General features: G+C 48.5%; 1 protein-coding gene across 1 annotated transcript; it reads right to left on the bottom strand.

The window, feature by feature from the left end:
• Nucleotides 1-997: 997 nt before the first annotated feature.
• On the bottom strand, nucleotides 998-21,846 carry LOC310851509 (cytochrome P450 2F5-like). Its single transcript, XM_083754010.1, has 9 exons — nucleotides 21,333-21,846; nucleotides 20,917-21,079; nucleotides 18,227-18,376; nucleotides 17,977-18,137; nucleotides 13,846-14,022; nucleotides 10,078-10,219; nucleotides 4,610-4,797; nucleotides 2,807-2,948; nucleotides 998-1,927 (listed from the first exon to the last, which is right to left on the bottom strand). The coding sequence occupies exons 1-9, from the start codon at nucleotides 21,510-21,512 to the stop codon at nucleotides 1,746-1,748; spliced, it is 1,485 nt and encodes a 494-aa protein (XP_083610136.1). The 5' UTR covers nucleotides 21,513-21,846; the 3' UTR covers nucleotides 998-1,745.
• Nucleotides 21,847-25,907: the final 4,061 nt, after the last annotated feature.

Below are 25,907 nucleotides of genomic sequence, written 5' to 3'. Positions count from 1 at the left end.
ATCTACTTGCACTTTGATGTGCTTTCAAACTGCTAGGTTGGCAGGAGCAGGGACCGAGTAACGGGAGCTCACCCCGTCGTGGGGATTCGAACCACTGACCTTCTGATTGGCAAGTCCTAGGCTCTGTGGTTTAACCCACAGCGCCACCCGCGTCCCTTAGCCACCAGTTTAGATGGCCACCAGTTTAGATGTCTTTAAAATAGGATGGGACAAATTCACGGTGCAATTAGCCTGATCCAGCAGCCAGGGTCTTCTTATGGAACCTCCAGTTGCAGAGGCAGTCTATCAAGATTCCCAGGTTACTGCGAGAAGAGGTGGCTGGACTAAATGGCCCAACCCAGCAGCCTTTCCTTACGTCTTTACGTTCTTGTGTCCTTAACAGCATCTAGCACACACCCCCGCCCCACCCCCAAATCAGAATGAGTGTTCCACAAACAGGCCACCTGGAAGTGCCCTGAATACCAAGATACAGAAAGGGAGTTGGTCCACAGCTGGCAGAAGCCGGTCCCAGTGGCATAGCGTGGGTTGCCAGTACCAGGGACCACGCATTCAACTGCCTAACGGTGTCCAAGTCGCCCAGGAGATTGCAGCCACCAAGGTAAGAAAAGAAGAGTTGTTGTCTAGAGAGGCCACTTCCAGGCTCACATGGAGAAGCTGTTTCAACTGAGAACAGGGAAGGAATAGCGCAGCTGTAGTGAGGCCCTGCTGGGTGTTGAAATTTTGCAGCCGCTAGCCATTCTGCGCCTGGGGCAAATGCCCCTGTGCACCCCCCCCCATGCTACACCACTGGCTGGCCCCTTATAAGGCACAGCACTAAATGTCACCGCCAGCCCATCGCTGGGGCAGCAAACACCAGACCAGCAGGTCATCTGGGAGCAAAACCTGCCCTTTCCTGCTGGTGAGCTCCTGCGCTCCTGCCACAGCCCTCCTGCTGCTGAAGACATGCCCGTCTCGGCCTGGAGGAGACAATTGCAAGGACCAACCCAGCTCTCAGACCTTGGAGGGAGGGAGTCCTTTATTAGTAAATGCTTACACCGACTTCTTGAGAAAGAGCACACCTGAGATTACCCGACCTAATATTTCTGCTGAGCAGGGCAAGAATGTGGAGGAGCAAGGGGAATCTGGGCACGATCTGCAGTTTCCAGAAAGCAATCATGGCTCTCTGAGGGAAGGAATTCGTACCCCAGAGCAGTATTTGGGCAGAGGGTCCCGGGAGCCGTTGTCACATTACAGAGGGTTCTGGGGTGCTTTTCTCAAGATTGGCGCTGTCCCTTTAAAATGTCGCTGCCTGGGTGAGCCCCTGGCAAGCTGGGTTGCGTAAAGTGGGCCTACACCAGATTAACCCCACCATTTTGAAAATGAAAGCCGCCCACGCCCCGACTTGTGCCTGCCCCACCTCAGGCATGCAAAGCTGCATTGGCACCCCTGGAACTGCCTGCCACTGAGTCAGGTCAATGGAGCATCTAGTCCAAGTCTCTCTTTTCCTGCATGGGGGTGGGCACATTCAGAACCCTCCACCCCCTTCTGCATCTTGCATTGTGCTAAGAAAATGCCCAGCCCTCCCCCCCCCCCTGCAAAAGATCCAGCCAGGTTCCAGCTATAGTTAAAGAAAGTCACCTGGGCTACGGTTGGCAAGGAGGACAGAGCCTTCCCCAAGGTGGCGCCCCCAGAAACACCGGGAGAGCCTCACCCCACCGGGGAAGGCTGTTCTGGGGAGATGGGGGGCGAGCGGCAAGAGGGGCAGCTCAGCGGGGGACAATGCGGCATCTGTAGGGGCGAGGGACGTTCCCTGTGCCGCTGGACAGGGGCGAGAGGTCCAGCTCCTCGCGGGGGCAGGTGGGCTGGAAGGTGAAGCGCTGGAGAAGTTTGGTGAGATACAGGAACAGCTCCATGCGCGCCAAACCTTCTCCCAGGCACAAGCGTTTCCCTGAAGAGAAAAAACAAACAAACCAGTCAACAGTTCCTTTGAGGCTTTGCATTTGTCAGCAAGAGTTTCAGCAGCTAAATTTCTGTACATAAACTGCTCTCTAGCGTATGGTTACCAGACGTCCCCGTTTTCTGGGGACAGTCCCCGGATTTACAAATATGTCCCTGGACAAATTCCATCTCCGGAATGTCCTCGGATTTCATTAATCTTTAACGAAAGGCCCAGATCACATTTCTTGGCCCAGAAGCTTCTGTTGCTCAACCCTAATTGCTCAAGGTAATACTTCTTCTCGGAATATACAGACTCACCCTTCTCTTCCAGATTTCACCCTGTTTTGGCAGCACTAGAAAGTTGTTGTGATGTCACCCAGGGTGGCTGGGGCAACCCAGTAAGATGTGTGGGGTATAAATAGTGAGATTATCATTATGGAATGGGACGCCCCTACTATCATTAGAGAAATGTTGGAGCATGGTTACCAGACGTCCCCGTTTCCCAGGGACAGTCCCCCGATTTACAAATCTGTCCCCGGACAAAATCCGTCCCCGGAATGTCCCCGGATTTCATTTAATGTCCCTGGATTTATATTTGAAGTGTTGTAGATTTATTAGTAGGGAATGAATGTTGCGTGATGGGTTCAACGGCACAAGACACATCATATGGGGATTTCCGGTGAGGCAAAATGGCGGGCGCCATGGCAGCGGGCAGCTCCTGAAGCCAGCCACCACGGAGCAGGAATTCTAACGGGCTCTTGGATACCCCATAAGGGGAAAAGGGCAGTTTTTGTCTACAACACAATCCAGGGGGGCAAGACGAGGGCCCATTCCTTACACCTCCCTGCTCCCCACTGCCTATCTTGCCACCCCCCGACTAGGAACTCACCAGCAGAAAAGGGCATGAAGGCATCGCTTCGGCGGAAGCCGCCTTTCTCGTCCAGGAAGTGGGTAGGGTCAAAAGCTTCCGGGTTCTTGAACTGGGTGGGATCTTTGTGGACAGAGTGAAGAAGAGGCATGATGTTGGTGCCCTGTTGGGGGGAAAGGAGAGAAGCAAGTTGGCGAGGCCAGAAACGCCCCAGAATGTGGGCTCCCATCCAGCCAGGCGCTGAAAGTACCCTCATACCACTTTGACTGCTGCTCTGGTCGCCTCCCCTGAAAAGGACTACAGAGATGGAAAATGCTTCTGAAAATCCATTGCTGGTTTTCCCATATCAGACATCTGGTTGCCATTGTGAGAGCCACTGGCCGGATCCAGACCCTCCAAGTGTCCCTATTTTCTAGGGACGTCCCTGATTTAGAGAGGCCATCCCAGTTTCTGATTTGATCCCGGAATGTCCCACTTTTCCTTAAAGGTAAAGGTAAAGGTACCCCTGCCCATACGGGCCAGTCTTGACAGACTCTGGGGTTGTGCGCCCATCTCACTTAAGAGGCCAGGGGCCAGCGCTGTCCGGAGACACTTCCAGGTCACGTGGCCAGTGTGACATCGCTGCTCTGGCGAGCCAGAGCCGCACACAGAAACGCCGTTTACCTTCCCGCTGGTAAGCGATCCCTATTTATCTACTTGCACCCGGAGGTGCTTTCGAACTGCTAGGTTGGCAGGCGCTGGGACCGAGCAGCGGGAGCGCACCCCGCCGCAGGGATTCGAACCGCCAACCTTTCGATCGGCAAGTCCTAGGCGCTGAGGCTTTAACCCACAGCGCCACCTGCGTCCCTTTTCCTTAGGATGTCCCTATTTCCGTCGGAAGGTGTGGAGTTATCCAACCCCCAAGCCATCTGAAGGCAATCCTGTATAGGGAAGTTTTTTTAATGTTTCATGTTTTATGTGTTAATATCTGGGGCAACCCAATCAGATGCTTGGAGTATAAATAGTAAAATTGTTAGTATGGAACGGGACGTCCCTGTTTTCATCAGAGAAATGTTGGAAGGTAATGCTGATCCAAGCAGCCAGTGGCATAGCGTGGGTTGTCAGCACCCGGGGCAAGGCAAGTAATTTGCGCCCCCTAACCCGTGGATTTGCGCCCCCTAACCCTAACCCCCAGATGTTGCGGCCGGTGCGGCCGGCCCCCCCTGCACCCACCACGCTACACCACTGCAAGCAGCCTGTTCTTACGTTCTTAATTTATTATTTATACCCCGCCCATCTGGTTGAGTTTCCCCAGCCACTCTAGGCAGCTCCCAATCAAATGTTAAAAAGCAGTACAGCATTAATTATTAAAAACTTCCCTAAACAGGGCTGCCTTCAGATGTCTTTTAAAGATAAGATAGCTGCTTATTTCCTTCACATATTACCCCTGCCTTGGGAGGCCCTGCTGCTGCTGCTGCTGCTGCTGCTGCTACCAGAGTTCTCCACCGCCTTTCTCTAGAGGAGAGGTTTTTCTCTCCAGGAGCTACCCTGGAGTGGCACAAAGGCTCAGAATTTCACCCTACTCAAGATGGGAAACAGAGTTCAAAACGAGAGCACATTCTTTAGAAAGGGGGGGGTTCTCCTCATCCTCTCATGAAACAGCAGCGCCATGCAGAACCATCTCCAAGCCACAACCGTGACCTGAGACAGGAACAGAAGGATGTCGGACTTTGCGTGAACACAGCCAGAACCAATCAGAAAGCGTTTGTTCCCCATCCCACCATCAGCAGCCCAAAGATAAACTTCTCATCCCTTGGGAAGGTGGGATTTTTTATTCCCAAGCACCTTTGGGAGCACAAAGCCACGGAAGTGAGTGTCCTTGGTCACAGCGTGGGGGACCCCCAGGGGGATGAGATCAACGAATCTCTGGATCTCGTGGATCACGGCGTCCGTGTATGGCATCTTCGCCCGGTCCTCAGTCGATGGGTTGCGGTGAGGACCAATGACCTTGCTGATCTCTTCTTGGACCTTGGCTGTGGACATCATAATAATAATAATAATAATAATAATAATAATAATAATATATTTATATATTTATATATTTATATTATATAAGAGTGACTAGTGGGGTGCCACAGGGTTCTGTCTTGGGCCTGGTCATATTCAACATCTTTATCAACGACTTGGATGATGGACTCAAGGGCATCCTGATCAAATTTGCAGATGACACCAAACTGGGAGGGGTGGCTAACACCCCAGAGGACAGGATCACACTGCAAAACGACCTTGACAGATTAGGGAACTGGGCCAAAACAAACAAGATGAATTTTAACAGGGAGAAATGTAAAGTATTGCACTTGGGCAAAAAAAATGAGAGGCACAAATACAAGATGGGTGACACCTGGCTTGAGAGCAGTACATGTGAAAAGGATCTAGGAGTCTTGGTTGACCACAAACTTGACATGAGCCAACAGTGTGACGCGGCAGCTAAAAAAGCCGATGCAATTCTGGGCTGCATCAATAGGAGTATTGCATCTAGATCAAGGGAAGTAATAGTGCCACTGTATTCTGCTCTGGTCAGACCTCACCTGGAGTACTGTGTCCAGTTCTGGGCACCACAATTCAAGAAGGACACTGACAAACTGGAACGTGTCCAGAGGAGGGCAACCAAAATGGTCAAAGGCCTGGAAACGATGCCTTATGAGGAACGGCTAAGGGAGCTGGGCATGTTTAGCCTGGAGAAGAGGAGGTTAAGGGGTGATATGATAGCCATGTTCAAATATATAAAAGGATGTCACATAGAGGAGGGAGAAAGGTTGTTTTCTGCTGCTCCAGAGAAGCGGACACGGAGCAATGGTTCCAAACTACAAGAAAGAAGATTCCACCTAAACATTAGGAAGAACTTCCTGACAGTAAGAGCTGCTCGACAGTGGAAATTGCTGCCCAGGAGTGTGGTGGAGTCTCCTTCTTTGGAGGTCTTTAAGCAGAGGCTTGACAACCATATGTCAGGAGTGCTCTGATGGTGTTTCCTGCTTGGCAGGGGGTTGGACTCGGTGGCCCTTGTGGTCTCTTCCAACTCTATGATTCTATGATTCTATGATTCTATAACTTGCGCATCTGGAATTGGCAGTGAAATGTTAAGTCATAAACCATTGAGCTGCGATGAAGGCAATCGCATTGGCAAAAGTAACACTAAAACCAAGCTGTAAAACAGTAAAGCTTAACCATAAAACTGAAGACTAAATTGGGGCTGCCCTGCCAACCTACCTGAAGCCTCCCTAGCTCTACTGTTGCATCATTATCATTATTGTTGTTGTTAATATTATCATCATTATCATTATCATCAATTTCATTTGTATACTGCCCTCTACCTACAGGTCTCAGGGAGGTCCACAGGATAAAATCACAATATAAAAACACGAAATACATAATGAAAATGAAAACAACCCAATAGCTCCCCTTTGTTAAGATAGCAACTGTTTCACCAATGGTTTGTTCATTATTTTATATGATTTATGCTGTATTTGTGATGTTCTATTATGTCCGGTCGTGTTACTGCTATTTATTGCTTGTGAGCTGCTTTAGAAAGCACTGCTAATAACAAGGCCAGTGGAAGTGATGATATTCCAGCTGAACTATTAAAAATTTTAAAAGATGATGCTGTTAAGGTGCTACACTCGATATGCCAGCAAATTTGGAAAACTCAGCAGTGGCCGGAGGATTGGAGAAGATCAGTCTACATCCCAATCCCAAAGAAGGGCAGTGCCAAAGAATGCTCCAACTACCGCACAATTGCACTCATTTCACATGCTAGCAAGGTTATGCTTAAAATTGTACAAGGCAGGCTTAAGCAGTATGTGGACCGAGAACTCCCAGAAGTGCAAGCTGGATTTAGAAGAGGCAGAGGAACCAGAGACCAAATTGCAAACATGCGCTGGATTATGGAGAAAGCTAGAGAGTTCCAGAAAGACGTCTACTTCTGCTTCATTGACTATGCAAAAGCCTTTGACTGTGTCGACCACAGCAAACTACTATGGCAAGTTCTTAAAGAAATGGGAGTGCCTGATCACCTCATCTGTCTCCTGAGAAATCTTTATGTGGGACAAGAAGCTACAGTTAGAACTGGATATGGAACAACTGATTGGTTCAAAATTGGGAAAGGAGTGTGGCAAGCCTGTATATTGTCTCCCTGCTTATTTAACTTATATGCAGAATTCATCATGCGAAAGGCTGGGCTGGATGAATCCCAAGCCGGAATTAAGATTGCCGGAAGAAATATCAATAACCTCAGATATGCAGATGACACAACCTTGATGGCAGAAAGTGAGGAGGAATTAAAGAACCTTTTAATGAGGGTGAAAGAGGAGAGCGCAAAATATGGTCTGAAGCTCAACATCAAAAAAACAAAGATCATGGCCACTGGTCCCATCACCTCCTGGCAAATAGAAGGGGAAGAAATGGAGGCAGTGAGAGATTTTACTTTCTTGGGCTCCATGATCACTGCAGGTGGTGACAGCAGTCACGAGATTAAAAGACGCCTGCTCCTTGGGAGAAAGACGATGGCAAACCTAGGCAGCATCTTAAAAAGCAGAGACATCACCTTGCCAACAAAGGTCCGTATAGGTAAAGCCATGGTTTTCCCAGTAGTGATGTAGGGAAGTGAGAGCTGGACCATCAAGAAGGCTGATCGCCGAAGAATTGATGCTTTTGAATTATGGTGCTGGAGGAGACTCTTGAGAGTCCCATGGACTGCAAGAAGATCAAACGTATCCATTCTTAAGGAAATCAGCCCTGAGTGCTCACTGGAAGGACAGATCCTGAAGCTGAGGCTCCAAGACTTTGGCCACCTCATGAGAAGAGAAGACTCCCTGGAAAAGACCCTGGTGTTGGGAAAGATGGAGGGCACAAGGAGAAGGGGACGACAGAGGACGAGATGGTGGGACAGTGTTCTTGAAGCTACGAACATGAGTCTGACCAAACTGCAGGAGGCAGTGGAAGACAGGAGTGCCTGGCATGGTCTGGTCCAGGGGGTCACGAATAGTCGGACACGACTAAATGACTAAACAACAACAACAAGCTGCTTTAGTAGGATTCATTTGAATGAAAAGCAGCACGGAAACATAATTCATCAAATCCATCAAATCGGTGTCAGCAACACTGAGAGAGATGGACCCATTGTCCGGCTCATCGTAAGGCTCCCCTGCTCAGCGCCTGAGGCCCCAGTCCTGCCACTCACCACCTGGACTAGGGCTCTATAATGGGCTCTATAAAGGACCGCTGCCGCCGCCGCTGCTTGTCAGAGAGGTCTCAGTTCTGTTTTATTTTTGTTTTTAGTTTAAATTGCTGTTATTTTTTACCTATATCATGTTAAACTGTGATATTAATGCTGTATTCTTACTTTTAGATTTTGATTTATGTGGAAATGGTTTTCCATTTGGTTGTGTATTTTTTGATGTGCTTTGTTTATTGTTTATGACTTTGGAAATTGTGTAAATCTTGTCATGTTGAAAGCCGCCTTGAGCATTGTTTTTAACTGTGGGAAGGCGGCACACAAATAAAAAATGATGATGAAGTAGAAGGCAGGTTCCAGTGTGTTTGCATGGTGACAGAGAGCATTTGCTTCCTGGGCTCAGGATCCCAGTTCAATTTTGGTAGCAGATGGTGATGGAAAAGGCATCTCTGGGCCTCGAGATCTTTTTTGTTGTTGTTTTTGTTGTTTTTTAGTCGTTTAGTTGTGTCCAACTTTTCATGACCCCATGGACTAGAGCACGCCAGGCACTCCTGTCTTCCACTGCCTCCCGCAGTTTGGTCAAACTCAGGCTGGTAGCTTCGAGAACACTGTCCCACCATCTCGTCCTCTGTCCTCCCCTTCTCTTTGTGCCCTCCATCTTTCCCAGCATCAGGGTCTTTTCCAGGGAGTCTTCTCTTCTCCTGAGGTGGCCAAAGTCTTGGAGCCTCAGCTTCAGGATCTGTCCTTCCAGTGAGCACTCAGGGCTGATTTCCTTCAGAATGGAGAGGTTTGATCTTCTTGCAGTCCGTGGGACTCTCAAGAGTCTCCTCCAGCACCAGAATTCAAAAGCATCAATTCTTCGGCGATCAGCCTTCTTTATGGTCCAGCTCTCACTTCCATACAGCACTCGAGATCTTAGAAAACCTAATACTGTGTGCGTGTTGGGTTAGGCTTATGTGTATGTATATTATCAGCATCATGCATGTGGTGTGTGATAGGCAGCGTGGCATAATGGTTCGAGTGTTGGACTAGGACCTGGGAGAGACCAAGGTTCAAATTCCCACCCCTTCCCTGGGTGACCTTGGCTGCCAGTCACTGCCTCTCGGCCTAGTTGCGATGGCCTGGGACTCGGACTCGGAACCAGAGGAGACTCAGTCTGCACCAGATCCTGTGCCTCAGGCATCATCTGAACCAAGCCTGGGGCCTGATCCTGAAGAATCCCAGTCTGCACAGGTTCCCTTGCAACAAACACCAGCTGGGCCGAGTCAGGGGCCTGAGCCTGCCCTGGCTCCAGATGTGGGGATGACCTCGTTGCCATCAGCTGGGCCATCCCTTACAGCTGCTCCACTACCGGTTGGGTCAGGGGAGGCTGAGGTGGTCTCTGGGTCTAGTCACCCACCAAAGTCTCCCGAGCTGCAGAGACAAAGGTCTGAGAGAAGGATAGACCTGAGTACAGTAGTACCTTGGGTTAAGTACTTAATTCGTTCCAGAGGTCCGTTCTTAACCTGAAACTGTTCTTAACCTGAAGCACCTCCTGCTGCCGCCGCGCCACCAGAGCACGATTTCTGTTCTCATCCTGAAGCAAGGTTCTTAACCCGAGGTACTATTTCTGAGTTAGCAGAGTCTGTAACCCAAAGCATCTGTAACCTGAAGCGTATGTAACCCGAAGTACCACTGTACTTGCAGAAGGAGTGTTCACTTTCGGGCGAAACAGGGAGGTGAGTCGCCGGGGGATCAGGACCCCGACAAAGATAGAAGGCTGTCGGACCCCGCCCCAGGTTGCGGGAGCAACATTGCTGTGTGCCAGATCCTGCCTGAGATTCTGTACCTGTCCTTGCCTGGTTTCCTGCCTTGGCCCTGTCGGACTGACTCCCAGCAGAACCTTCGGATTCTGGACCGGTCCTGGACCGTGTTTCACGGGTTACCCCCGGGCCCAGCACACTAGCCTACCTCACAGGGTTGTTGTGAGGATAAATTGGGGAGGAAGACAACCGTGCGCTCTTCCACCTTGAAAGAAGGTGGGGTGTGAACATGGTCAATGGACATCAACGAGCAACGCAGCTGATGGGCCTTCGCAGCTCACCTGCGACCTCCGGGTGCTTCATGAGGATGAGGATCCCGTAGCGAAGGGTGGTGCTGACGGACTCCGTTCCCCCAAAGAAAAGGTTGTGGGTGGTCATGACAAGCGTGTTGATGTGGAAGTGGCTGAGGGGGTCCTTCTTTTCCTGCGGAGAGAGGTGGAGATGCCCAGGACATGAGCTTTACACAAAGAGGTGTTTTTCAGCTCTCTGTGACCTCGCCAATCGAGTTGTGACCTCGCCCTGCTAGACTTGCACGTATTTCCTGTGAAATATAATCGCCCAGGCTTTGGACCCTCCTCCATGGCAGGAAATTCTTATTAAACTCAATCTGCTAGATCTTTATTTGCCCCCTTGCACAGATTGTCCAGAGCTTTGGGCTGGGTTGTCACCAATATGCTGATGACACCCAGCTCTATCTGCTGATGGATGGCCACACCGACTCGGCCCCGGACACACTGACCAGATGCTTGGAAGCTGTGACCGGATGGTTTCGTGGGAGCCGATTGAAACTAAATCCTTCGAAGACAGAGGTCCTCTGGCTGGGTTGGGATGGCATGGGGATGAGGGACCAATTCCCTTCTCTTGCCGGGGCCCAATTACTGCCACTGCCTTCCGTTAAGAGTCTGGGTGTAAGCCTTGACGCCTCCCTTTCCATGGAGGCACAGGGTACAGTAACAGCCAAGGCAACATTTTATTATTGATTGTTAGCCGCCCTGAACCCAGTCTTGGCTGGGGAGGGCGGGGTATAACTACAAATTATTATTATTATTATTATTATTATTATTATTATTATTATAGGTTGGCAGCTGGCATAATCTGGCCGTCTTGCCTTCTTTGACGGCTGTTCCTCTCCCTCTTGGGATGCCTTGGGGAGGAAGGCTGGATGGACTGCGATGGAGGGAGCCTCGCTGTTTCCAAGAGGGAGGAGGTCACAGACCAGCAAATTCGGGTTGCACAATTAAAGCCGATTTAGCCAATTTAGGTTGCACAATTAAGGCTGATTTAGCAACAAACAAACACACACGCAACCCAAAACATTCCGGACTTTAAAAAGATGAAAAAATATTTTAAAAAATATTTTAAAGAATCAGCGAGGCTCCTCACAGAGTCCCTGCCATGGGAGCATATTCACCCAGTGCTTTGCGAGTTGCACTGGCTCCCGATGGAGTATCGGGTCAGGTTTAAGGTGCTGGTTTTGACCTTTAAAGCCCTTTGTAGCTTAGGGCCCTCGTATTTACGGGACTGCCTCTCCTGGTCTGCCCCGCAGAGGACCTGAAGGTCCGTGAATAACCATAGTCTAGAGGTCCTGGGCCCTAAGGAAGTCAGACTATCCTCCACCAGGGCCAGGGCCTTTTCAGTGATGGCTCCGACCTGGTGGAATGCTCTGTCCCACGAGACCAGGGCCCTGCAGGATTTAACCTCCTTCTGCCAATTGGCATGGTCGGCCAATTGGTGCGAAAGGAGGATAGAACTTTTTTTATGTATGCCACAACAGCAGCAAGAATACTCATCGCAAAGTATTGGAAGACACAAGATCTACCCACCCAGGAAGAATGGCAGATGAAGGTGATGGAATACATGGAACTGGCTGAGATGACTGGCAGAATCCAGGACCAAGGAGAAGAGTCGGTGGAAGAAGATTGGAAAAAAAATTAAAGTTTATCTTCAAAAATATTGCAAAATTAAGGATTGCTAGAAAGATGTTGGGAAAAGAAAATTATGTGCTTTTAGCAGAAATGACATAAAGGATTAAGTAAAAATGAATTGGTGAAAGAGAGAATGTAAAATTATAGTATATTAAGACAAATTATTAAGATAAAAACAAGGTTGGAAGGATTTGCTGAAATAACAAATTGAATTAGAATACAAAAATGGGAGGTGTGAGGAGGTCAAGGAAATAAGCAAAGGAAAGAAAGCTATGTAAAGGTTTGATCTGTTCTTTTTTAATTGTTTGTATTTTTTCTGTCTTTTTTATTTTTATTTTTTCTCTTTTTTCTCTTTGTAATCGTTAAAATTTGAATATTTTTTTTTTTAAAAGGAAGTCAGACTATCCTCCACCAGGGCCAGGGCCTTCTCAGTGATGGCTCCGACCTGGTGGAATGCTCTGTCCCATGAGACTAGGGCCCTGCAGGATTTAATTTCCTTCCGCCGGGCCTGTAAGACAGAGCTATTCCGCCTGGCTTTCAACCTGAACTTAGCCTGATCTTTTATTCTCCTTCCTTCCCTCCCCCTCCCCTTTTTATGAAGATTACCTGCTCTGGGATCCCACAGCTAATTCTCCCCTGGTCTCCTCACTGGCCCAAATAGGACTAATTTAGCCAGCTATCCCTGGTGATCATCTAATCTTTATTGGATGGATATTCCCCCTAAACTGATTTTTGAATTCTGAATTTATTGTTATTCACAGTTTATACTGTATTTTAATGTGTTTTATGTTGCATCAATTAAGTGTTTTAAATTTGTTGTTAGCCGCCCTGAGCCCGGTTTTTGAACCGGGAAGGGCGGGGTATAAATAAAACTGTATTATTTATTATTCTTTATTATTTCTGTTTACTTGACAGGAGGCACCTCTAATTTGTTTGTGATCTATAATACCTGGCAAATGAGCTTGAAAGATATGTGAGCTGTCTAACAAAAACAGGTGCCAGCGGTGTCCAACTTTTGACACTTTATGAAAGCGTATTTATTCACACACCCCAGGGCCTTCGCTGGTCAGGGGCACCAAGGTCATGGATAATTGTTTGGTCATAGTTGAATAAACTGGTTTTTAATCTTTTGCTTGTATTGTATTGTATTGTACTGGCAATCTTGTATTGCCTCGAAGTTTTAACGGAAGGCAGTATCCAGACATTTTAAATAAGCACATTATGCAAGAACGTGGTGTTGCAAAGGAAGCTATTCATCCTAGTTTGCCTAAGGCTTTCTGAGTTACACACATTCCTCTGAAGCGATAGTTTGCAGAGGTTGTGGCGAACAGTTAAACTCTGGAACTCCTTGCCACAGGAGGCAATGATGGCCACTAACTTGCTTGGCATTAAAAGAGGACTGGACCAATTCATGGAGGAAGAGAGGGCTGTCTGCGGCTCCTAGCCAGGAGCTTGAGCAGTTGGAGGCAGCAAAGCCACAGAATCTCAGTTGCTGGAAACCACCGGAGGGGAGAGGCTCTTGTGGTCGGATCCTGCTTGTAGGCTCCCTTTTCGGGCATCTGCTAAAGAAGGCTGGGCTAGAGGGGCCCTTGCCCTGACCCACCAGGCTCTTCTTATGTCCTTGTTTGTTGGCTTTTAATCTTTGCAACCGTAATACGCTTTTCACGGATCATTAAGGGTTTATTTTCTTTGGAGATTTGCATCTCTTGGATATTACATTGATCCTACCTGCTGTTCGTCCTTCCCGAGAGAGGGATTTCAGGGCAGGTGTGGCACCTGAGCTTTGCAAATGGTGCTGCACAATACAAACACCCCTTTTTGGACATGTCCCAAATCCAGGGCTTACCTGGGACGGGGCTCAGGTTACCCCACACCTGCCCCTGTCTTGGCCTGCACCAAAAGACGGGGAGATTATCTCCAAGCTGAGCAAACAGGCAGCAAGGCGAGGCCTCCATTGTCCATGGCAGAACACAGCCTCGCCCTTGATGAGGCTACCAGGAAGCTGCCCTGATGCCCCCAGCCAGGAACGCCCCCCCCCACCCTTTCCCTGCCGGCCCCAGGTGAGAAGAAGCATGTAGACAAGGACTTAGCCCCTTCTCCACCCCCCAAAGCCCAAGGGCTCACCTCTTGCATTTTGAGCAGGAAGCTATCGATGAAGTCGCGAGGGCAGCTGGGGTCGAAGGTTGCCTGGTGCTCCTTGACCATCTCCAGAATGAAGAGGCGCAACTTCTCAAAATTGGCGAAAAGTTGCTTGTGAGGTCCGGGCAGGTAACGCAGGATGTGGGGGAAAGTGTTGTACAACTAGGGAGGGAGGAGAAGACGAAAGATGGAAGGCCCCCACCCTGCAAGTACTCGCTTGTGCGAGAGGGCAAGTGTTTCAGGGAGAGTCTCCCTTCCACAATCCAGCTTAAAAACAAAATCCCCAGGCATGTCAAAATGGGGAAGCAGAGATGTTTTTGAGAAACAAATGAATGAATCGAGAAACCTCATTCCATCAGAAGAGACTTGCTTCCACTTTGCTGAGAAAATACACAAGGGAGGACTTTACTAGGCTTCAGGGGAAGGAAGGAAGGAAGGAAGGAAGGAAGGAAGGAAGGAAGGAAGGAAGGAAGGAAGGAAGTCCAAAGGAATTCTGTCTACATCCCCTTAGGACAGAACATGAGCAGCATTATTCTTATTCTTTATTATTATTATTTATACCCCACCCATCTGGCTGGGTTTCCCCAGCCACTCTGGGTGGCTTCCAACAAAGTATTAAAATACAATACAGTAGTCTGTTAAACATTAAAAGCTTCCCTAAACAGGGCTGCCTTCAGATGTCTTCTGAATGTCAGGTAGTTATTTTTCTCTTTGACATCTGGTGGGAGGGTGTTCCACAGGGCGGGCGCCACCACCGAGAAGGCCCTCTGCCTGGTTCCCTGTAACTTGGCTTCTCACAGTGAAGGAACCGCCAGAAGGCCCTCGGTGCTGGACCTCAGGCAGAACAGCATCCAGGTGTTTTCAGTCAGCCTTCACACACCTGGTGTTTTGGCAGAAGTAGGAGCTCCAAACATCTGGAGGACATCAGGTGGGTGCAGGCTGACTTAAGTCCACCTGCTGCTTTTATAATGGTCATGGAACATGAGGAAAGGAATTCTCTAACTCCACATGAAACACGCTCTTTGAAAAAGTCCCTTCTCACCCAAGCCGCCCTTTAAATGAAAAGGAGCCCACATGGGGGGGCACACAGCAGTTTTATGCTGAAAGTCCCCCAAGCATCAGTGGTGGTCCCCAGCCCACATGGCTTCAAAAGAGGATCAGACACATCCGTGGAAAAAGAGAGAACTGTTGATGGCAGGTAGCCAGGGTAACTAGGCTGTGCCACCTCCACAAATGGAGACAGCAGTATTTCTGAATCTCGGTTGCAGGAAACCACGAGAGCTACTCTTGCGTTCATGCTCTGCTTGTGCATTTCCCTTGAAGGCATCTGGCTGCTCCCCGAGAGAGGAAGAGGTTGCTAGACTAGATCCTCTGCCTCTGCACTTTTGCTTTGCTCCAAGGGACGGAGACTTTGTCCCTCTGCCTCCATTGCTCTTTCGGAAGCATTGACGGGACTTCTCCATCTGCAAACCCTGAAGGACACCCCCTCTCTGTGTCCCTTCATAGCGAAGGGGGCTATCAAGGGCTACGACATCAACTTCATTGGGCTGGTCATGTTGTGCGGATGCCTGATTATCGTCTTCCAAATAAAAATAATGAGAAGAAGAAGAAGAAGAAGAAGAAGAAGAAGAAGAAGAAGAAGAAGAAGAAGAAGAAGAAGAAGAAGAAGTTGTTCTTATTATTTGTACCCCACCCATCTGGCTGGGTTTCCCCAGCCACTCTGGGCGGCTTCCAACAAAGATTAAAAATACATTAAAATGTCACACATTAAAAACTTCCCTGAACAGGGCTGCCTTCAGATGTCTTCTAAATGACAGGTAGTTGTTTATCTCTTTGACATCTGATGGGAGGGCATTCCACAGGGCGGGTGCCACTACCAAGAAGGCCCTCTGCCTGGTTCCCTGTAGCTTTGCCTCTCACAGTGAGGGAAACGCCAGGAGGCCCTCGGCGCTGGACCTCAGAATGATGGGAGTGGAGATGCTCCTTCAGGTCTACTGGGCCTTTGAGGCCGTTTAGGGCTTTAAAGGTCAACACCAACACTTTGAATTGTGCTCGGAAACGTACTGGGAGCCAATGTAGGTCTTTCAAGACCGGTGTTATGTGGCCTCAGTGGCCGCCCCCAGTCACCAGTCTAGCTGCCGCATTCTGGATTAGTTCTAGTTTCCGGGTCACCTTCAAAGGTAGCCCCACGTAGAGCGCATTGCAGTACTCCATGCGGGAGATAACTAGAGCATGCTCCACTCTGGCAAGACAAAAACTACTCTACTCCAAACTAAAAAATGGAAAGCATAATGCTGGTGGACAACAAAAGAGGTTCAAAGGCAAATCTTTAAAAATGTAATATAAAAACCGACAACTGGGAAACACTGGCCTGCAAGCGCTCCAACTGGGCTTTGAAGACACTCGAACTCAAGACAAAAGGGAGAAACGTGCTAAGAGGAAGGCACGCTTGGCAAATCCATACCGTGATCAACTCCCGCCCAGAAATCAATGTCTCCACCATGGAAGAATGTGTGGATCCAGAATTGGCCTCCACACTTACGGACTCATTGTTAAAACCATGCTTATGGAAGACAATCTTACTCAGCTATGAGTGATAGAAGAAGAAGAAGAAGAAGAAGAAGAAGAAGAAGAAGAAGAAGAAGAAGTGTATCCCCCACTTTCTTAATTTGGAGTCCCCTCAAAAAGGGGACGTCGTATACATGGGGGCGTGTTATACACGGAAAAATATGGTACATGGCAACATAGGCTATTGGCTGGGCGGAGCCTTGAATGAATAAACATTTCTGAAATTGTGATACATAGAGCCTTCTGAAAGTGAATGTGAAGGGGAAAGTGTGGCCTATTTCTCCATCCTTGAGCAATGGTCAACCTATCCACAGCCAACAAATGTAGAAAAAGAGTTTCACAAACCAGTTCTGCATTGCAAGCTTTGAATATTTATGATAAACAGAACCAGACATCAAGATTCACTGGTGTGTATACTTGGCTACGAGTGATCGCCAAAGAAAGAAAGAAAGAAAGAAAGAAAGAAGAAATATCAAGGGTTCCCTGCCATAATGGTTATGTTCATAGAATCATAGAATCATAGAGTTGGAAGAGACCACAAGGGCCATCGAGTCCAACCCCCTGCCAAGCAGGAAACACAATCAGAGCACTCCTGACATATGGTTGTCAAGCCTCTGCTTAAAGACCTCCAAAGAAGGAGACTCCACCACACTCCTTGGCAGCAAATTCCACTGTCAAACAGCTCTTACTGTCAGGAAGTTCTTCCTAACGTTTAGGTGGAATCTTCTTTCTTGTAGTTTGGATCCGTTGCTCCGTGTCCGCTTCTCTGGAGCAGCAGAAAACAACCTTTCTCCCTCCTCTATGTGACATCCTTTTATATATTTGAACATGGCTATCATATCACCCCTTAACCTCCTCTTCTCCAGGCTAAACATGCCCAGCTCCCTTAGCCGTTCCTCATAAGGCCTTTGACCATTTTGGTTGCCCTCCTCTGGACACGTTCCAGTTTGTCAGTGTCCTTCTTGAACTGTGGTGCCCAGAACTGGACACAGTACTCCAGGTGAGGTCTGACCAGAGCAGAATACAGTGGCACTATTACTTCCCTTGATCTAGATGCTATACTCCTATTGATGCAGCCCAGAATTGCATCGGCCTTTTTAGCTGCCGCGTCACACTGTTGGCTCATGTCAAGTTTGTGGTCAACCAAGACTCCTAGATCCTTTTCACATGTACTGCTCTCAAGCCAGGTGTCACCCATCTTGCATTTGTGCCTCTCATTTTTTTTTCCAAGTGCAATACTTTACATTTCTCCCTGTTAAAATTCATCTTGTTTGTTTTGGCCCAGTTCTCTAATCTGTCAAGGTTGTTTTGAAGTGTGATCCTGTCCTCTGGATGTTCACCCGCCTCTGTCTGCCTCTGAATGCCACTATCTGGACATTGCAAGTGGAGAAAATGAGGCTCTCGCACTCAAGTCCTGCTTGTGGACTTCTTCCCCTCGGTGCACCCAGCTGGCCACTGTGGGGACGCCAGGCTAGAGGGGGCCCCTTTGGCCTGATCCAGCTGACAGGCTCACCTGGCTTTCTGCCTTCCCAAGGGATCGGGACTCACCTGGGTACAAGGCGAGCTGAAGATGCGGAAGTTGTCATTCATCAGTCCCACCAAAGTCAGGAATTTCTTGTCCTCGTAGTCAAACCGGTCCCCGAAAATGATGGAGCAGATGACATTGGAGACGGCGTGGCCGAAGGTGAGGGTGAGGTCACAGGGCTCCCCTGCAAAAGGGACAGGTGGAAAGGCCAGAACTTTGCAGGTGTGTGCAGCCCCGCCCAACCCCACCTGCCCCAAGGAACGGCAAACGCACCTTTGGTCTTCGCCAGCTCTTGCACCAGGTACTGGGCCTCCTCCTGGATCCGTTCCTCAATGCTGCGCTTCCCCATCCCAAAATTGCGCAGCGTGTGTATCGTAAAACGGCGCAAGACCTTCCATTTCTCCCCTTGAGACAAGGAAATCCCTTTGGGGGGGGGGAGAAGACATTGGCAAGAGACGTCGCTCAAAGAGATAGCAATGGCTGGAGCCCTTAAGAGTGTGGGCAGCGCCAGGCATAGCTGTCAACTTTCAGATTTGAAAATAAGGGATCAGCAGCCTCACCTGTCCTGGGGACAGTCTACGGCAGTGTTCCCCAACCTTGGGCCTCCAGCTGTTTTTGGACTACAATTCCCATCATCCTTGACCACTGGTCTTGCTAGCGAGGGATGATGGGAGTTGTAGTCCAAAAACAACTGGAGGCCCAAGGTTGGGGAACACTGGTCTACGGGATATCTAACAATCCAGGATAGCAGCGGGAAGCAGCGGGAAACGACGCTGGAATAAGGGAATTTCCCGCAAAAAAAGGGAAGGTTGACAGGTATGGTACCAGGGAGGCAGAAGCAGATCAATTATTATTATTATTATTATTATTATTATTATTATTATTATTATTATTATTATTATTATTTTAAGACAAGGTGAGCCCATCCAGCCCAGTAGGTACCTCCAGGATGCCCTCAGGCAGCACACAAAGCCAACAGCTCACTCCCACTGTTGCTCTCCAAAGCAAATGTCATGCAGAGGTAGACTGCCTCTACACATGGAGGTGCCACTGAGTCCCCACAATCACGCCTCCACTCCACCACCTTGAGTTTCTCCATTCCTTTTCCGAAGTCATCTAAGCCAGTGTCGCGTGGTGAAATTTTTCATAGGGGAACATTTAAGCGCTAGCTTGCGAGGGGCGTGAGATGTCATGCGTGTGATGTGGTGAGGTCCTGACGTCGCACTCTTGAGCATCATGCCTCGCCCTCTAAGCTGGGCAGAAGCGTCCTGGGCTTTGTAAAGAAGGTGCCAAGCTCTGGCAGGATGCTGGAGACCTGCTGCCTCCGTCCAAAAGCCGGGGGGGGGGGGATTTGGGAAGATGGCAGGATGGATTCTGGACCCATCAGAGCCTCATTCCACCCTCCCTAAACTGGGCAGAAGCTTCCCGGGCTTTGGGAAGGAGGCACCAGGGGGAAATTTAGGGGAATAGACTAGTCCTCTTAGTCCAATGACCGCACGCCCCTGGTCTAAGCTATTTGCCATCACTACATATTGGGGCGTCCTGAGGAACCAAAAACTCTGCCCTCCTCCCCCTTCATTTTATATAGAACTATAGTTGGAAGTAAAGTAGAGACATCACCTTGCCAACAAAGGTCCATATAGTTAAAGCTATGGTTTTCCCAGTAGTGGTGTATGGAAGTGAGAGCTGGACCATAAAGAAGGCTGATCGCCAAAGAATTGATGCTATTGAATTCTGGTGCTGGAGGAGACTCTTGAGAGTCCCATAGACTGCAAGAAGATCAAACCTCTCCATTCTGAAGGAAATCAGCCCTGAGTGCTCACTGGAAGGACAGATCCTGAAGCTGAGGCTCCAAGACTTTGGCCACCTCAGGAGAAGAGAAGACTCCCTGGAAAAGACCCTGATGTTGGGAAAGATGGAGGGCGCAAGGAGAAGGGGACGACGGAGGATGAGATGGTGGGACAGTGTTCTCGAAGCTACAATAATGAGTTTGACCAAACTGCGGGAGGCAATGGAAGACAGGAGTGCCTGGCGTGCTCTGGTCCAGGGGTTCACAAAGAGGCGGACACAACTAAACGACTAAACAACAACAATAGTTGGAAGGGACCCTAAGGGGACATCTAGTCCTGCCCCCTGCAATGCAGGAATCTCAACTATATCATACATGACAGGTGGCCATCCAACCTTTGGTTAAAAGTCTCCGAGGAAGGAGAGTCTACCACAGGGGTGGGCAAACTTTTTCAGCAGGGGGCCAGTCCACTGTCCCTCAGACCTTGTGGGGGGCCGGACTATATTTTGAAAAAATAATAAATGATTTCCTATGCCCCACAAATAACCCAGAGATGCATTTTAAATAAAAGGACACATTCTACTCATGCAAAAACACGCTGATTCCAGGACTGGTTTATAAGGTGATTGGGCTGGATAGACAACTGGCTTTAAGAAGACATCTGAAGGCAGCCCTGTTTAGGAAAGTTTTTAATGTTTAATGCTGTATTGTGTTTTTAATATCCTGTTGGAAGCTGCCCAGAGTGGCTGGGGAGACCCGGCCAGATGGGCAGGGTATTAATAATAATAATAATAATAATAATAATAATAATAATAATAATAATAATTGCAGCAGATAACAAACTTCCTCCATCTTGCACAGGACAACCTTTCGATGTGAAGATGCTATCTTGTTCCTGTCACCTGTCAATCTCCTCTTCTCCAGGTTGAACATGCCCAACTCTATCTCTCTGATCATGCCGCCTATGCTTTTGCCCAAACTGAGAAACATTAGAGGCTTTCTCCAAGAGAGGTGTTCAGACCCTCCTTCGATTCTCATCGCCCTTTCCTGCCCCTTCTCCATCCCTGCACCTCTCTTTTTAGGAATTAACACACACACACACACACACACACACACCCCTCCCCGGTCAGACACACCCGCCCCACCTGCAAGCGGAGGAAGCAGACAGGCTCACCATCCCCTCGAGTGAAGTCGAAAATCACCGGCAAGTCTCCGCGGGCACTGAACTCCTCGGCTTGGTCCACCAGGGCCTCCTTCACCACTTGGTACCCGCAGAGAACCACAAAGGGCTGAGAGCCCAGGTAGATGGTGTAGATAGATCCGTAGCGCTGGCTGAGCTGGAGGCAGAGGGAGAAAAGGGGAGACGGAACCACGGGGTGCAGAAAGGACGTCCAGGTGTAAGAAGAGCCTGCTGGATCAGGCCCAAGGGGGCCCGGCTGGTCCAGCGTCCAGTTCCCACAGGGGCCAGCAAGCAGGATTCGAACTCAGGTTTGCCCCTCCCTTAGCCTCTTCTCAATTGCAAACAGGTGTCTTCCTAAAGGATGGCAGCAGCATTTAGCTGACCCCCCCACCCCAAGGGGCTGACCTTACCTCCAACATTGACTTCGCCGTGTTCTTCATGTCCAGGAGGAGCAGATTGCCCACGATGGGGAGCGGCCGGGGTCCTGGGGGAAGGTGCCCCCTCTTCCCCTGCCTGCTCCCTTTGAAGAACATCAGCAGGCAGGCGATGCAGATAGCCAGAAGGGCGGCCGTGGCTGCGCTGAACTCCATGCCAGCCTCCTTGCCCAACTCAAAAGAAGTCTCCTGCTCGGGCTTGGGCTCAGATGCCAGCTTGCCTCATTCCTGGTGTGCCCACAAAACCTGATCCATGGAGAAGGAGGCGGGCACAGCCGACAATAGAACCGAGTGGCAATTGCGTAATTCCACACCGAGGGGGTCCAAAGCTCGAGCTGTTTGCCGGGCGAACTACAAGGGGCTGCAGGCTAAGCTCACAGCGGAGAGTCGCAACTATTCTTAGCGTTTTACTTTTGGAACGCAATCAAACCCAAAAAACCCCCAGATCAAACGTAGCAACAATAAGGAGGGGGGAGGGTTTGTTTCGTCTGGTTATGTAAAATGAGAGTTCGTAGAATTTGGAACTGCATAATATTTCTAACTGGTAAATTTGTCTGTAACCCATCTAAGAAGTCAGTTTGCCCTTTCTGCTTCTCCTGCCTCGATCTTCTTTTCCACATTTTTACAGTTGCAGATAGGTAGCCGTGTTGGTCTGCCATAGTCAAAACAAAATAAAAAAATTCCTTCCAGTAGCACCTTAAAGACCAACTAAGTTAGTTCTAGGTATGAGCTATCGTGTGCATGCCGTGTATCTGAAGAAGTGTGCATGCACACGAAAGCTCATACCTAGAACTAACTTAGTTGGTCTTTAAGGTGCTACTGGAAGGGATTTTTTTACATTTTTTACAAATTAATATACAGTATATTACTATTTTAGGTTGGGGGCATTTATAGATTTATACAAAAATAAGAAAAGGAATTTATCTGAAAGCCTTTCCTCCTTTTTTTCTTTTTCTGTCTTCTTTGGGATTTATTTTTTTTAACAAACTCTTCTTATTACTAGGTTTAGAACAATCTTGTGGATGGGGGGGGGGGAAGAAAAGAAAAACTCAGACCTGTGTTTTCTATGCACGAGACAAACAGAATTTGGGTGAGCCTTTGCTGGCCCAAACTGGAGGGAAACCCCTGCAAGAGCTCAAAGGAAGTTTGGGTGGATTTTTTAAAGCAGAGGTTGGGTGGACATCTGTCATGGACGCTTAAGATTCCTGCATTGCAGGGGGTTGGGCTGGATGACCCTTGGGGTCCCTTGAGGCTCTAAGATTCCATGATTCCATGAAGAGAATCCACAGAAATTCTCTTTGAAGGAAATCTGTTAGGAATTCCTCCTCTTGTGACTTTTGCAGCCAGGTTGCCTCATGCCCTACATGTCTTCTGCATGTAGAAGATTTTCCCCCTGGAGGAGGAGGCAAAGGTATAAGGGAGGAGACCCCCCCCCCCACACACACACACACACAAAAACCACCAAGGAGTAAATAACCTCTCAGCTGCAGTGTTTTTCTGGTGGTACTCAGGGGTACTTAGTACCGTCAGCTGAAGCAGCACGAGGAAGAAGAAAAAAGCAGTTGAAGGGAACATAGTATAAACAAGTCTGCACTCAGAGGTGGAAAGATTATTCGTGTTTTTTGACACGTTGAAGATCACAGAGCCAGAGGCAAAGAAGTTTGGAGAGATAAAATTGGATATGGAAATACGGAAATATCATGAGAGGCAGGACTGAGAATTCAGAGTTGCTTTGAAGTTCAGGCCGTGGGAAGCCGTAAAACCAGAATCAAATTTGGAAGACAATAGGATTTTTTTTTAGTTTGTTTTTTTAAAAATTGGATTATGATTATGATTTGAATGTTAATTGGATGTTTTTATTGGAAAATTAATAAACGCTCTAACAAAATAAAATAAAATAACAAAATAAAAAATAAAAAGGGTACTTAGCACCTTCCCCCCAAAAAAACACACTAAAAGTGCGGCACTTACATTAACAACTTCATGCAGACCCTCCAAGTGTCCTTATTTTCCATGGACAGTTCTGAGTTTACAGAAGCCATCCCAGGTTCTGATTTGATCCCAGAATGTCCCACTTTTCCTTAAAAAGGTAAAGGACCCCTGACAGTTAAGTCCAGTCGCGGATGACTCTGGGGTTGCGGTGCTCATCTCACTTTACTGGCTGAGGGAACTGGCATTTGTCCGCAGACAGTTTTTCCGGGTCATGTGGCCAGCAGGACTAAGCCGCTTCTGGAGAAACCAGAGCAGCAGACGGAAACGCCGTTTACCTTCCCACCGGAGCGGTACCTATTTATCTACTTGCACTTTGACGTGCTTTTGAACCTGAAATTAAATATACTTATGTTTTCTCCTGTGCAATGGAAATCAAAGATGTGTGTCTAGGGAGACGTTTAGTAGAAAAACCCAGAAGCTGGCTGCCTTCTGCTCCGGGTTGAGTGGCAACCTCTTTGACTGCACCTTGTGAAAGAAAAGGCTGTTTGGGGAAATGCCACGTGGCAGAGGGACACATGGCGCTGCTGGGCCCTTGTCCCATGGCCCAGAGCCCCTGAGAAGCTGCTAAGTATTTGGCCGGGTCTGCATGTTGTTCCTCTCCTGATAAGTTGTTCAGCTGAATTTGCTTCTCAATGGTATCTATTTGCTTAACTTCCCTCTGTGTTTTGCATCTTTTGAAAATCTGGAATCAGCTTTGGCAGTGATGCCAAACCAACAGCAGGTTTCCAAGCCAAGAAATGTCCCCTTTGCCTGGAGTTTGATGTATGAAGTAATGTAATAGCAAACTTCTCTTGAGAAATAGGTTGGAGCTGAGGGAAGGAGGGGAGGAGGGGAGGTAGACCACCTTGGCTGTGAGTCCTGGATGACCCACTCCACTCCCACCAGAAGTCAAAGAGAAAAACAACTACCAGACTTTTAGAAGACATCTGAAGGCAGCCCTGTTTAGGGAAGCTTTTGATGTTTGACAGACTACTGTATTTTAATATTTTGTTGGAAGCCACCCAGAGTGGCTGGGAAAACCCAGCCAGATGGGTGGGGTATAAATAAATTGTTGTTGTTGTTGTTCTTGTTGTTGTTCTTGTTCTTGTTGTTGTTGTTGTTCTTGTTGTTGTTGTTGTTCTTGTTGTTCTTGTTCTTGTTGTTCTTGTTCTTGTTGTTCTTGTTCTTGTTGTTATTGGCTTACAGGCCTTTTCCACCTGACCTGGGAGGGCACAACCTGGACTGACTCCAGCTACAAAAGCAGAGGCGGCTGGGTCAGGTTGGGTAAAGGCCACACGGCACAGGCTGTCCCTCCTGTAGGGTTGCCAACAACTTTCTTTGGGTGATTTCCCCAAAGAAAACAACTTTTTGTGTCTGAATTTTTATTTCTTGAAGTGTAGCAATCCCACCTTCCTCCAGTCCTGGGAAATTGCCTTTCTTGGGCAAGGTTCTTGAGTAGGAGCTTGTGGACCAGATCCAGGTGCTCTTGGAGGAAACTGGTTTTCTAGACTTAAATATACTCAGAGTCGAGTGTGGATTTCATGCTCTTTATTCAGCTCATAGTAATGGGGAATGGAAGTTCCCCCAGAATGTCTGCTTTATATACATTATTTACACAATGGGCCCCACGTGATTGGCTAATTCCGGGATTCACCTGCAGGCCAATCAGGTTGCGGATTCACTTCCACCTGGAGCTGGATTGGGTGGCTCCTGTGGACCAATCAGACTGCTGCATTCTGGACGCTATTGTTCTAGGACCAATCAGACTGCTGCATTCTGAATCCTATTGTTCTAGGACCAATCAGACTGCTGCATTTTGGATCCTATTCAACTCAGTATGTAGCATAGACCCACTTCAATCATCAGTTCTGACAACCTCATTACTGGGATCCAGTCATCTGTAGGTTTCTCTCTTTGCATTCTGTTTCCTTAGATAGAGAGAATCCACTTTGCTGCTCATCGCTGAGTCTCTGCGCTGACCTGCAGCTGAACCGGCCCTGACAGGAGTGGGGAGTCACCACTTCACAGTTTTCTTCAGGTGCCCAAATGTCTTGGGCTGGCCCTGGTTGTATGTGTTAGAGATCAGCAACTCGGGGTAGCAGCTGGGGCTTGCCACAAGGGCAAGGCTTCAGGTTCCAGTTAAGCCCATGTTAACTGAGGATAAAACCTCACCCAGAGTTTCTATTATATCCCAGGAATGTCTCTAATCCATACACTGGCATGAAGGAGCTCAACATGTCAGGTTCTGCACTTAGGCAGGAAGAACCAGATGCAGAAATATAGGATGGGGGACACCTGGCTTACTAGCAGTACATGTGAAAAGGATCTAGGGGTCTTAGTGGACCACTGGCACTGTGGGTTAAACCACAGAGCCTAGGACCTGCCGATCAGAAGGTCGGCAGTTCGAATACCTGCGACGGGGTGAGCTCCCGTTGCTCGGTCCCTGCTCCTGCCAACCTAGCAGTTCAAAAGCACGTCAAAGTGCAAATAGATAAAGGCAACTTCTTGGCTTGGCTACTGCAAGGCGCTGTAGGTGGGGCTGCTGAGGAAGAGCCTCCAGAAATGTCTGCTGGTCAGCCC

This window comes from Podarcis gaigeae (genome assembly GCF_964106915.1).
Source record: "Podarcis gaigeae genome assembly, chromosome: 8".
Taxonomy (NCBI): domain Eukaryota; kingdom Metazoa; phylum Chordata; class Lepidosauria; order Squamata; family Lacertidae; genus Podarcis; species Podarcis gaigeae.
Note: the sequence above shows the minus strand (reverse complement) of the source record. Positions and strands in the feature narration are given on the sequence as shown.

Bases quoted from the DNA above. Each gene is read 5' to 3' on its own strand.
- LOC310851509 (XM_083754010.1), bottom strand. From the start codon at position 21,512: ATGGAGTTCAGCGCAGCCACGGCCGCCCTTCTGGCTATCTGCATCGCC. The intron at 18,377-20,916 runs GTGAGCCTGTCT...CCCCCCCCAAAG, and splicing joins CGACTTCACTCGAGGGGATG to GGATTTCCTTGTCTCAAGGG. The intron at 2,949-4,609 runs GTGCTTGGGAAT...TCCCCCCAACAG, and splicing joins GTGGCTTTGTGCTCCCAAAG to GGCACCAACATCATGCCTCT.